The sequence below is a fragment of the Haplochromis burtoni genome, unplaced genomic scaffold (genome assembly GCF_018398535.1).
Source record: "Haplochromis burtoni strain Fernald_Lab_line unplaced genomic scaffold, NCSU_Asbu1 Contig_1150, whole genome shotgun sequence".
NCBI classification, from domain to species: domain Eukaryota; kingdom Metazoa; phylum Chordata; class Actinopteri; order Cichliformes; family Cichlidae; genus Haplochromis; species Haplochromis burtoni.
In genome coordinates, this window is record NW_024583511.1 from 1 (window position 1) to 13847 (window position 13847).

General features: G+C 40.8%; 1 protein-coding gene across 1 annotated transcript; it reads right to left on the minus strand.

Annotated features, from left to right (window-relative positions):
- Positions 1–340: 340 nt before the first annotated feature.
- LOC102313466 (pinopsin) lies at positions 341–8954 on the minus strand. The gene is made up of 4 exons (XM_005952045.3): positions 8364–8954; positions 3462–3787; positions 2824–3057; positions 341–983 (listed from the first exon to the last, which is right to left on the minus strand). The coding sequence occupies exons 1-4, from the start codon at positions 8737–8739 to the stop codon at positions 732–734; spliced, it is 1188 nt and encodes a 395-aa protein (XP_005952107.1). The 5' UTR covers positions 8740–8954; the 3' UTR covers positions 341–731.
- Positions 8955–13847: the final 4893 nt, after the last annotated feature.

Below are 13847 nucleotides of genomic sequence, written 5' to 3' on the forward strand. Positions count from 1 at the left end.
TCTTACAGAAGACGTTACAGGTCTGTGAGAGCCAGAGATTTTCCATGTTTGAGGTGACCAAATACTTATTTGCCACCCTAATTTACGAATAGATTCTTTACAAATCCTACCATGTGAATTCACACTCTGTCATAATTTTAAGTGGGGGAACTTGCACAATCGGTGGCTGACTAAATACTTTTTCGCCCCACTGTATCTTGTATTAGTTGCCTTCTTTATGGACAGTGAAATTGTGTAGTTTTCCAAAAAATAAATAAATAAATCAAAGGACATGCATGCATTAGAACTACTAATCATCGCTCATATTGAGCCTGCTAAAATTAAAGTCAGAGAGTCAAAGCAGAGCACAGCACTTTATTCCCAACACACCAACAGGACACAGACCATAGAAAAATACCCACAAATTAGTCATTAAAGTCTGAGGGCTGCAAACAAACAAGCAAAATCTGATTTCTACCGAGTCTCTGATTTCAACGGTTGAATCCGACAACAGGATTTAACTCTTCTGTTAGATTAGTTTAGCTCACATTATTAAATCAATAATTACAGCAGCTGAATACAGTTGGCATCTAGGGTATGACCTCATCGTTTCCCAAAAAAATGAAACACATACAAACTGAGAAGTAATGAGTATGGGTGTGAGTATGAGCTGAGATGTTGGTGGTTGAAGGGTTCAAACAACAGACATTTGCTGGCCCCACTTTTCAGTGAACAGTCAGTGCTTAGGGCTGTCAGGAGGAGGAGATTTCAGGCAGTGGCAGGGGTGGCAGCGGCAGCTCTACAGGGTTGGTTTTGTCAGATTCTGCAGCGCTGATTCCTTCCACCTCCTGCACAATGGGTTTGGTACCAGATGGCCCGGCGGGGCTGCCATCCAACACGCGCCGGTTCAGCTGGACCATGGTGGTCTTGGAGGGCATGGAGGACTGTACATCCTCCGTCAGTGGGTGTTTACAGTGGAACAGGATCAGGAAGCAGCGGTAGAACTGACAAAGAGATTTGTTTTTGGTTTTGTTAATAGTTTTAATATAATATATGTCAATGCCAGTGTTGGCAGCTATTCTGTCTTAAGCTCCATCCTCACTTACCCAATAACCTCATCTGAAGTTTGTTGATTAGCCAAATGATATGCCATGAAAGTATATTTTTTACGATGTAAATGGGAGTTTGTGAGCTCTCCAGTCCAAACTTGCTCTGTATGATAATACCTGCTTCATTAACAGACAGATGTTGTTGTTATCTCCAGGCAGATAGTCTCTTACTGAGCAAACATGCTATTCACAAAATAAACCAAATGTTTCTTTGCTTATCAGTGTAATTAAATTTAATTTGTTTTCTAAAACAACTTGTAGCACCATCACCAGCCTCAACCGCTGAGACATGGCTGAATGCATTCAAAGATGCTCTTCTGCATACCTTAGTAGTAACAAGCTGTAATTTGAGCTCCTGTTTCCTTTCTAATTGCTCTAAGCAGTCTGGACATTCTCCTCTGAACTCTGGCATCAACAAGGGATTTTCTCCCAGAGAACTGCCACTCACTGGATTTTTAAAAATTTTTTTAAAGACTACTCTCTGTAAACTGTAGAGATGATTATGTGGGAAAGTCGCAGCAGTATCTGGATCTGGCTCCCACAACGTCTTTCTCCTTCATTCTAATGCTCAGTTTAAATTTCAGCAGGCCGTCTTCACTATGTTTACATGCCTTAATGCACTGAGTTGCTGTCATGTGACTCGCTGATACTTATGTTAACAAAGAGTTGAACAGATGTTCTTAATTAAAAAACAAGCAAAAAAAGCAACATCGTTTTTTTTTATTTCAATTGTCTTACTTTTTGATCTTCCATTAAAACTTTAAGGTGTAACTGTATATCTTTGTACATGTAGACTCAATTAAAATATTTACAACCAATATTTTTTTTCAGTTTTTTAGATATGTTAAGAATTTATTTTCTATTTTTCCTTCTTATTCCTTTAGAGCAGGGATGTCAAACTCCAGTCCTCGAGGAAATTTTTCCATGTGTCCCACCTGCAACACACCTGAATACAAATAGTAGGTCATTAGCAAGATTCTATAGAACTTGACTGCATGCTGAGGTGGCAATTTAGCCATTTGATTCAGTAGAGTTGAGTAGAGTAGAGTTAGGGGTTGCCACTTCAGCATGCAGCCAAGTTCTATAGTCTGGCTAAAGACCTACTAATTTTATTCAGGTGTGTTGCAGCAGAGACACATGTAAAAGTTTCAGGACACTGGCCCTCCAGGGCTGAAGTTTGACACCCCTGCTTTAGAGAGCTAGGTTGTTCAAAGTATGGAATATTTATTTGCTATTTAAAGTTCATTTTTAAAATACAGTTTTAAATAAATATACGATTTTGAAAAAAAAAAGAAAACATTGTGATGTACTTTGTTAATGACATCATGTGTGTTTCTGTCTGTGTGTAGGCATCATACTGATGTAGTTTGCACTGAGATTAAATTAAAAAAACAATCCTGCCACACCTCTCTGTCTCACTTAAATTAAATATTCAAAAAGAAAAAAAAACATGAACATAAAAATGTTCATTTACTCATTATATTTATATATATGTTTAGTTTTTCCTACATATTTTTTTAATATGTATATAATGAAAGTTGAAAAAAAAAATCACAAAATCTACATTAAAAATTAGAAAATATTATTTATTCATCTTACTTTTTTGGTGCATTTTTTAATTTATTAGCATTTTTATTTTCTTCCTCATCAGTGTGTCAGTGCTCCTACCTACCGTACTGACAAATCGTATTTTAAGCCCTGTTTCTACCTGATAACAGCTCAGTCCAGCACTCACCTGTTTGTTCATGAGGATGTAGATCACAGGGTTGATCACGGTGCTGGTCTTGGCAAGGATTGAAGGGATGACGCTGGCAACGGGGCTGATGAGTCCTGGCTGGCCAAAGGTGGCCATCATGGCAACAATGCCGTATGGCATCCAGCAGATCAGGTAACACACCACCGTGGTGATGACCATGAACAGAATGTGAAACTCTCGCCGACGAGCTGCTGTCCGCCTGATACGACCCACCTGACAGACAAGACGAAGGGACTTTATCATTAAAACATTTTCAAAATTGTCCCATCAAAATCTCATGACACGAAAATAGAACATAAATAAGTATACAGAAATAATAAAAGATAAAGACAGAAAACCCCCTGTCAGAAGCAACAAAGCACAAATATTGTAATATTTAGGTAGTAAAAATATCTTTAAAAGTGTAAATACCTAAAATAGCAAATTATAAATTAATAAACTGAATAATGTAAATAAATATGCAAATTTAATTAAAGGAAAAAAATATATGTAACATATATAAAATATATAATATATACACATGTCTACTAAAAACTCTTTTAGTTGACGTTATTTTATTGAAAATATAAATTATAAATTAAGTTGCCAGATGTTCAGCATCTGTGAACGTGAACCACCTGTTTCACGGCATAGAGCAGGCGGCTGTAGCAATACACCATGATCAGGACGGGGAGCCCAAGGCAGAACACAAACAGACAGATAATGTATGAATGTGAGCGAGGTGACTCCTCAGTCCACGACACCGAGCAGCTCATCCCCGCCCCCTCCAGGCCATAACTACTCCAGCCCAATAAGGGGGGCACTGTCCATATCACCGAATACAGCCACGACCCCCCCACTGCCAGCAGGGGTTTTCTGTAGTCCGCCGATCGCTTGTTGTACACCATCAGAGTGCTGTAGCGGTCGTAGGACAGGATGGACAAAGAGATCAGGGAGACGATGCCTAAGAACAAAGACAGGATGTGATCAGGTTAACTTAAAAAAAGGACTCATCTACAATTTATAAATAAAGAAAATACATCCGTTAACATGCAGAAAAATGAATGGACTCCAGCTCAAGTTTAATCCAGCAGCCATGAGCAGATTAAAAAACAGAATAACTACAGGGCTACAGTAACCTTAGTAAAAACAAAGAATAAGAATGATAATTCCACAGAGAGCAGCATTTCAAAAACATATACTGCATAAAAACTGTGATCTTCAGCAGTAAGCAGATTGGTATGTTGCCTTGGAAACTGGAAATGACCGACTCTTGACAGAAATTTAAAGGCAACATAAATAAAGGAATTACCCTGGAAGTCCACTTACTGTACCTGCCGCTCAGTCTAGAGGGGCAGATAAGTGCAAATCACGATAGTGTGGAGGGGTCACCACTACTTCAGCTTTCACATCTTCAGTACTGACTCCATTTGAGCTCTGTGCAGTAACTAAATCATGTTTAGCATCAAAAATTGTAATTTGCCGCTTATCGGGGCCTGGAGCCTGGGGCTCGCTCGGGCCACTTCGGAGGTGGGGTGCCCCCGGCCTCTCGGCCTGGGGCTCGGTCACTCAGGCAGCTGGCTGCCGGCGGAGCTCACGGGCGCGTCACTGCAACTCCCCCTGGCTTCTGCTCCGCGGCTGCTGAGTGAGCCCTCATCTGGGACTCTCCTCAGCTCTTTCTGGGACAGTGGCGCAGCTGCCCCTCTGTTGGTCTTCCTTGGTCTCTTGTGTTCTGGGGGCCTCTGGATGTCTGGAGTTTTGATCTCCTCCACACCTGCTTCACGCCCTGGAGGACGGGGCTGTGGCCCCCCCACACCCTCTAGCAGATTATTACATGAAGGAACCTTTTAAAAAAAAAAAAAACAAGCGCGTCCATGCTCACAGGTGTACACACGGGTGATCACACCCACAAACTACACCCTTTTTGGCTCCTACCTCAAAGCACACTGTGTTCTGTTGATCTTATGTGCTGCACAATAATGTTTAACATTTAGTATTTACTGTCATATTCCCATATATCATTGTGATGTTGTTTATTCTATTACTCTTGTTCTCTTCTGCTTGCTTTCTTTTTTCTTTCTCAGCAGGTGATCCAGGTGATTGATATATGCATTTTTTTTCCTCTGCCCGTTCTGTTGGTTTTTGTCTTTTGCCCTTCTCCCCCGTCCCTCTTCTCAGCTGTTTCTCTTTCCCTCTTTCTTTCTCCCCTTCTTTCCCCCAGTCAAGTCTGTCCCGTATTCAGTAAGTGAAAATAAAATAAACAATAAAAGGTGAATCAAATGGACCATTACGGCAAGGCTGGGATGGTCAATTTGGTAAAGTAAATCCGTTGGGCATCTTTCTTTGCCTTTAGACAACAATTCTGATGCAAAAAAACGGGACAGGAAAAAAAAAATACAAATTTGATATTTATTTTTCTTTCCTTATTTGTAGTAAAAATCTGTAATGTGAGACATAATATTTGGCATCTTCCTGTTTGGTGCCTGTTCCTACCCCAGGTCAGCCTGTTATTTTTTACCTCCTTTACCTGAGCTGGTAAAATTAGTTGTCTCAGTGAAAGTAGGCTCCTGCTCTCTTAACATTATACCAGCATACTTGTTCAAAAAATGTCTTTCAGCCTAACAGCCACTGTGGTCACTAAAATCAACACGTCACTGGTCTTTGGTCAAGTTCCTGTTTATTTTAAGAAAGTTCTTATCCACCCACTTAAAAAATAAGCTGACCCTTCTTTTCTTAGCAGCTACATACTCTTCTCTAAATTACTGTTTACTGCTAAGATTTTGGAAAAGGTTCAGACTGAGCAGATGACAGCTGTTCTGGACAAATACAGCATTCTGGATAGTTTTCAATCCAGCTGTTGAAGAGCTCATTCCACTGCAACATGTTTTCGTAGAGTGTGCTGCGATGCATGAGAATGTTGTGGTCTGTTGATTTTGGACGTGACCTCTGCCTGTTATACTGTTGACATCACATTATGCACGAAAGCCTAAGAAGCTGGGTGGGTGGATCAGGATCTGTTTTGAAATGGTTTTCTTCATATCTGTCTGAATGAAGCTTTTCTGTGGCTGCTTGTAGGTTAGGGTCCTCTCCATCCACGTTTTATGTCCTTACTTAACTTTATGCACCTGATCTGCTGTTTGGTAGACAACCTGTCACTTTTTTTTTTTACTGTAACCCTCAGCATCATTTGAAACTATATTGATCTACTGGAAGTATAAATTGAGCCTCCAGCTGCTATATTGTCCAGGCTCTTTAGAGGGGATGTCACCATGGCGACCGGTAAATTGGAGCTTTATCAAAAGAAAAGTTGGAAATAATCATAATCTTTTTCTCACTATACCCAAGAAGTCTTTAATATCTCAACAGTTTATCAGTAATTAATAATTAATTTAAAAGAAAAAGTGGCTGCTGTTGTGATTTGGTGCCATATAAAAAAAATGAATTGGATTGAGTTGCAAAACTGACCCCCCCTCCCGAATTGCACTGATAACAACTTTCAGGACTGTCATTGCACTCTGCACAATCATTCCCTCAGGTGTGTATTTATTATTGTTGTTATTGTCTGTTTACTGTTTTTAACTATTTCTTTTTTTTCTGATGGGCGTGGTTTAGATGCCAATCTAAATTTGTTGTACTTGTTAACAACAACCAAGGTTACTAATAGGGGTGGGTTTTGATAATCAATTTATTGATTAAAATCGATTCTGGCTTGGATAACATGATATCGATTCATTAAAATCCTGAATCGATTTTTTTAAAATGCCCGAATCGCCAGAATCTCAGGTTAAACCTCACAAAATTTCAAGAACCACCAAACAGCTAAAACAGTAAATGAGAGCAGGTACACATATTCTGCACAAAGATGTAAACACAAAGCTCGGACCTGCCGACGGATCAGAATCAGTGAGATGTCGCCTTTCTCACCAGCACGGACATGGTCGGGGCTGAAAGCCGACTGCTCGCTGATTCCGATGTTTCGGCGGGTCCGCGCTTTGTGTTTACGCCCTTTTTACACTGATTCTAAAGCTGTTAGTTTTATCTCTCTCCAAACATTATTGACCGAACCAGCAGCAAAAGAAGATCCAAACTACACTTCACAAAAACATTGTCATGAATTCCCTCTGACTTTTGCTGTTTTGCTTGCACCATGATAAAATCACACTTCATTCACAGCTCTCTCTCGCTTTCTCTGTATATTTCAAGAACAGTTTCCCGTCTAAAAATCTGTTTTCTGCATTATTCGCTTGCTTGTTACGCACAAGTCTACTGTTGTTTACAGCGCTGTCGGCCGCTATTTTTTTTCCCTTTTACTTACTTCTGAAAAGAAAGACATTTCTGCTGTTCAATAGGCTTCTGAACAAATGTAAACTTTTTAAAATTATACAAAATGCAAAACGCTTAGCTGTGTCTGTAATAAAACCGCTGTAACTTCAGAGGTAATGTTCATATGTTGATTAATGGTTTTCTTTTGTTTTTGATGTACTGCAGAATATTTTTATAAAATCCCAGGCCAGGAAAATCACCTTCATGTTTTTCTGTGTTTTATCTTCAGCTACTTTGACACAAAGGCATCTGCTGTGATGCTCACACTTTTGATAAAGTCTTGCGAGTGTCAGTTTCCTTTTTATAGATACAAAAATATGTAAATGTACTGATCTGAATTATAATATTTCTGACTGTCTGAGGCAAAATTTCTCAGATTTAAATCGAATCGAATTGAATTGAATCGAATCGTGGATCGAATCGATTCGGGACCTTGTGAATCGGAATCGAATCGATTCTAGAAATCAGTAATGATACCCAGCCCTAGTTACTAACCAGCCAGACTGGCCTTAATTCATGTCCGTGAAACTGAGCCTACAAGTCTTGAAGCTGCAGCTCCATGTAGCTCAAACTGAGCCCAGGTGAGAACAGAGCAGGTAACAGTCCACTTCCTGTGGTCTGATTATTTTCTGTTGTGTGCTACATTTAATAAAACCACCCAGAGCTGAATCTGATCACATTACCAGAGCTCATGTGTGGGTCCCCTGAGGTCCCGTGTTCGGGCAGAGGTTTGTTATCTGCAGCAGGCAGCTGCACTTTATCTGCATCTCCACCCACTTCACGAAACATGGCCCACGTGACCCCTGAGAACTCAACAGGTGGGAGAAGAAAACATCAGGATCAAACCTGTGCACTGCTCAAATGTAAAGCGAATAAAGTGCAGCTGGATCCACAGAAAATATGGAATGAATAAAGCTGTAAAGTAAGTAAACACTGAATAAAATCGGCAGCATGAAAAAATAGAGGACCGCTTCTTAAACCTCTGAAAGCTGCACGGAGTCTGGATGGAGATTTTTCAAAATAAAGCGCAGAAACGTTGACATAATCTTTTCACTTTTGCTGTTTATAAATAAAGTTTAAAATTAAGTTTAACTGTTTGTTTCAACAGAAAAACTTTTTTTAAGTTGCTCTTAAATGAAGCCAGTGATTGGTCAGCTCAGACCGGTAACCTGACAGAGCCTCTCGGGCTCTGAGGCTCCAGGCGTACAGACACTTACCGAAGCACGAGTTGACGAAGCCGTACCACATGCAGCCACGGCGGCCGTACAGCCAGCGGCGCTGCAGGCTGGAGGCGAAGCTGAGGGTGGTGCCGCACGCGCACACCAGCATGTCGCTGACGCTGATGTTGAGCAGCATCATGTTGACGGGCGTCCGCAGGCTCTTGAAGCGGCAGAACAGCACCAGCACCAGCAGGTTGTTGAGGAAGCCGAACACCATGATGGAGCCGAGGCACACCGACACCACCACGTGACCTCCACGCGACAGCCGCTCCAGCGGCTCGTCTCTCCATTCCTCGTCCCCTTCCTGACCCGGAGCGGAGGAAGGCTCGCTGAGGTTAGAGGTCAGGTTGAAGCCGCTCAGCTCCGAGAACATGTCCTTGTGCTCCTCCTGCTCTCCTCCGAGTGGATCCAAGTCAGCTCAGCTTCTCATGGCGCCTCCGCGCTGCGCTCTGCGCCATCCTCCTGCTGGAGACCCCCGCTCGGATCAGGTTGTCTGATAATCCCCGGGCAGGGAGGAGTCCGAGGACCCGCTGAGGAAGAGCAGAAATACTCCTCAGAGCTCCGAGCACAGCGAAACACACTTTAAATACAGAGGGGAGAGAGAGGAGTGACGACACAGAGAGGGAGAGTGAGGAAACTGTGTTTCACATGACAGGAGGCAGAACACCTGAGAACAGCTGCCTCAGAGCAGGCGTTGTGCCAAAAATTCATTTTTGCCCTTATTTAAACATTGTAAATGACTCGTTGGTCTATAATCTATTAAACACATGTCAAACATTTCTCTCATGAGTGATATCAGCTCATTTTGAGAGAGGACATGTCAGGGTAGAAACTGCGATCTGTTTTTGGCAGAGTGACTGTTGAATATCCTTCATTTATGAAGGATAAAAAGGAAAAAGCAACAAAAACAAAATGTAAGAAAAGTAAAAATGTCTTTATCAAGAGAGAGCTGACCAACAGGAAACACATGTGATATCACAGCTCTAACAGGATCATTTAAGTAACCAAAACGGACTGGACTGATTATAATGTAGGTACAAAATAGGTTTGAATGACTTTAATTTTTTAGATTCACCGCACAGTTCAACTAGCAGGTCAAACATGTAAGGATGTCATGACAGTGCAGTAATGAATACCAAATAAAACTTTATGCTCGGTGTATGTGCCGTGTTACAGGGTCTAAAAATATCAACCAGAACACAAAATTGACAAAAGGAAAAAAATATTAAAGCACAGAATTAAAAATAGAGTAAAATAAACTATAAAGTGTTCGCAGATATAAAGATGCAGCAGTGTTTTCCTGCAAGTATGGCAGGGCCAAAGCTCACTGAGAGTGTCAGACTGAGTCCCAGTCCCAGTGTCATACATGAAAATAAAAACAATACTTAGTTTTACTGATGAAGATTTTATGGTCCAACTAGCGAAGACAGCAGCATTTCATAATCTGCTGCATGATTTAAATGACTTTGATGTTTGCAAGTAACCAGTTTGACATTAGTATTCTGATGTTCGGCAGGTTTGGCTTCCCAACTTCTTTCAGCTTAAATTAAAACTAAAGTTTGTTTTTTGGTGTTACGTGTCAGTTTTTATTTAGCTGTAAATCCCTCCTTTTTTGTCCTGAGAAATAAAAGTTAAGACTGTAAACAGATCTCTCCTCTCTCGCTCTGGAGTTCAGCAGCGTGCTGTCTCTAAAACACTTCTCTTGTAAAATGTGTTAGTTTTCATAGAACAACAGTTAAACTTGCTGTACATTAAACACTTTTTAACTCTCACACTCTGACAGGTGCATCAGTGGCAGTTTGAGGTTCCCTTTGAGGTTCTTGTGCTCTTTGACATGCAGACTTGCAGTTAAAAAAAAAAAATCATATGAAAACCCTTTTCAATCAACTTCTCTACTGTCAGGTATAAAAGTTGACACTTCAGTCATTTAAAAAGGAATCTTCTGGTTGGTTTTCAGGACATCTTTCTTTAGAGTAAACAGCCATTTTGAATTTTCAAATGTCTTATGTGGCTTTATAAAAATAAATAAATAATAATACTAAGGGTGTATGTGCTAGTTTTGGTATTGCAATAAACTGGAGAAACATGTGATTGATGACATTCTTCTGTCCTCTGCCATCACCCAGGATGAAAAGGAAAGCATGTCAGGTCCCTCAGAACTCACCTGGTCTCTGAAGAAGACAAGCTGATGATGAAGTCCCCTTCATCATCAGCTTCTCCTTCTTCAGCTTCTCCTTCTTCAGTTTTATCCTAAAATCTTATTTTCCATATTTTTAAAATGGTTCAGTTCAGATTTCTGAAATCAGAACTCATCCACTTTGTGTGATGCGTTGGTAGGTGAGCCTATGTTTAACTCACCTGAAAATTGACAGAGGGTCCAGAGGAGTGTACTATGAAGCCAGGTTCGTGGATTAGCGAGCCATGTCAGGCTTAAAGTTAAGTTTCTGTGTCACCAAACTGGCTCTCTTTTTACCTGGATAAATCACCATGGTAACCTATGCTGGTCACATAACATGGGCAGGAGCAGACCTGACATCAGTGTGTGCCTGACCTCTGTATCCAAAAGCAAAACTGAACTTTTGTTCATTTTTAAAGATTGGCAGACATGAGTCACTATGTAAAAGCTGCTTATTTAGAAATACAACTGACTGTGTAAAAACTATGACATTGGAATCTTTCACAATAAAAGTAAAATAACAACACAAACTGTAAAATCGTGTTAAAAAAAACTGCTTGTCTTTTAATAAGCATTTCAAAAGATATAAACTGAGATAAACTTGTGAAACTTGAGATAAACATGCAGTTGCCCCCCCCCCCAAAATAAAGCTTAAAAGAACCAACTCCAGACTGACTCAGTCTTTAAACACTGTAATGCATTGAACTTGGTTTTTAGTGACTGTCAGTCTAATTTTACTCAGATGAGGTGGATCACAAAAGCAGGAAGTCCAAATACCCACCATTTTCTTTAAAAATATAACCAAGGATGTTGGCCTTGGCAGAGGATGTTTGTGTCAGGTCTGAGGAATCCACAACTGCAGGACTGCAGAGAAGTAACTCAAATGCCCAACTGAGCCTCATTTCCCTGAAGTATCCATCCCGTTTCTGAGAATTCAATGAAGGAGAAAACAACATGGCCGAGCTCCCCAAGCAGTTCCATCTGGGGAGCACAGCTGTCAGCACCTCAAGCATCCAATCTTCTAACCTGATGAAGGCTGATAGCTGGAAGACATTTGGATTGGAAACGCTGATAGAAAGAGGCGGTCCGCTGAGGAGCTGCAGAGCAAGGCATCAAACTCTTAGCTGAATCACACAGAGAGTGAAAGAGCAGAAATAGATGACGGTCACTGTAGACTCCATTATATTCATCTCTCCTAAATCATGATTCAAACAAGTAGAGAAGGAGAAGGACGAGGCGGGAAGGGGAGAGTCCACAGCTGCCAGCCATCAAACACTGACATTTATTTTCACACCAACTCGACTAATCAGGTTATTTTTATGTTGTGCCTGCAAGTCAGATCAGCTGGAGGAAAAAGGACAGGAACTCTCGTTTGTCTTCATTCTCACCTGAAATCGAGCTGCTGCTTCTTCTGTGTGGCTCCTGATGAAGCTGTCTGATGGCGACATGAGAAAATGTCCGGTGAAGCAACAAGCAGTATCAAACAACATGAAAACACCATCAATAATTAAAAACAAAAGAGCTTTAAAAAAAAAAAAAAAAAAAAGGCCTTATATTGAACCTTGCGGGACACCACTTGAACTCTCAAGAAATAATGGTTCTCCTTTAAGTCCTGAACAGTATTTTCTTTGCAGTCAGACTGACTGCATCAAATGTCTTTTTCGTGTGTACAAACACAACTCCTACAACCCCTCATTTACTACTACTGACTTTTTATTTGGTTCTTTTAAAAATTGACCAGAGGCTGAGGAAGAATTAGAGTGCATTTGATTTTTGAACCAGATCCTCCTGCAAACTGACCAACTGCAAAGAAGCTTGAAGTCTTTTTCCATCTCTAAATGCTGATATTAGCTATGAAGTAGCTGGGTGAAATGTAAGGTTTTCTGATCAATATGAAGAGAGAAGAAATCGATTCAACCTGCCAATCAACACAGTTTAAATAGTTCCATGTTTCTACTGAGGTGGACTTACCCTGAGAAGACCATTGTTCTGATCCTTTATGAAACACGAAAAGCAGGACACAAGTACTGGTAGCAGGCCAAGTCCAAAGCAGAACCAAACCAGTGGGCACATATTGAACCCATTTTCATGTTTGCAGGGAACATTAAAATCCTGAAGTCAAGTTGAGGAATGTTAGACTCAGTCTGTGGTGGTGCACAGAAATGTATAGGCTAAGTAATCTAAATATCCGAGATGGTGATGAAGGAGGTGGGTAGAGATTCTGTGATGAACGAGTAGAAGTGTAGAAGTGCAGCATCATTGACTTCAGCGGGTTGAATTTCTTCAGCTGCTGCAGAAAGTACATGCTCTGCAGTTGCTTCTTCATGAAGGAGCTCATGTTTAGTTGCTGCTTTAGGTCTCTGGAGATGATGATTACCAGGAATTGGAAAGACTTTACAGAGTCCACTAGGCAAGGCTGCAAAAAGACTGGATCTGGTGGGGCTGGTTTCACCCTGAACTCTACAATTGTTAACACTGTTTTAACAGTCAAAATCACTCTAAAGGTCTGATATGGACCTGTGGATCTAACGTGTCCACCTGCTTGTTTTAAAGAGATGCTCTTTAGTTTTAGTGCTAAGGGTTATGGAGAATTGTCCTTCCAACACAAATGTCCTTCTTGAGTGGGAGTATTCTTCTTCCTGCATAATAATAGCAGAGTGTTGGGTTTCAGGAGGCTACTGAATCTCTCTGTGATATCACAATGACAGAAAAACATCCTGAAGATCAGCTTTCCTCTGATATCGCCTCCTGAAGGTCAAACCACAGGGTCATGTGACCCACAGCGGCATTTCCTTCAGGAAGCTGTCAGCTGAACTCTTAATTTTTCATCTTTTTTCCCTGAAGACAACCTGAGAACATAACGTTTCCAGCTGTGATTTGATCCAGATGTTGGAAAGGACACAAATGTTTGTGCCTTGGGAGATTCAGACATCCAGAGCCACTAGAGTGCTGCAGGGCTACTGTTAATGACATTCAAGAAGCAAAGAGTCACAGAGAGCAGCCATGCAGAAGTTTCTAATCCTGACCTCGTAAAATTTTTGGATAATAAAGTAGGTTGCAGAATTATTTTCCAGGCTCAAGGCTGTTTTCTTAAAATCTTCCTAGGATTCAGTCAATAACCGATCCACAACTGTGAGGCTGAAATAAACACTTGGGAGTGTTGCGCTGTACAGTCCCTCAAATCAGAGGGTGTAAAAGATTCTCAGCTGCATGACTCTGAGAAATTAAGAACAATACAGCATCTATTTTAACCTTGTTATCCACAAAAATGTTTCTAAAATTATCAGGATGATACTGAGACCTGT

Bases quoted from the DNA above. Each gene is read 5' to 3' on its own strand.
- LOC102313466 (XM_005952045.3), bottom strand. From the start codon at position 8,739: ATGTTCTCGGAGCTGAGCGGCTTCAACCTGACCTCTAACCTCAGCGAG. The intron at 3,788-8,363 runs GTAAGTGTCTGT...CTTTGTTCTTAG, and splicing joins CTTCGTCAACTCGTGCTTCG to GCATCGTCTCCCTGATCTCT. The intron at 3,058-3,461 runs GTGGTTCACGTT...CTTGTCTGTCAG, and splicing joins TGCTCTATGCCGTGAAACAG to GTGGGTCGTATCAGGCGGAC.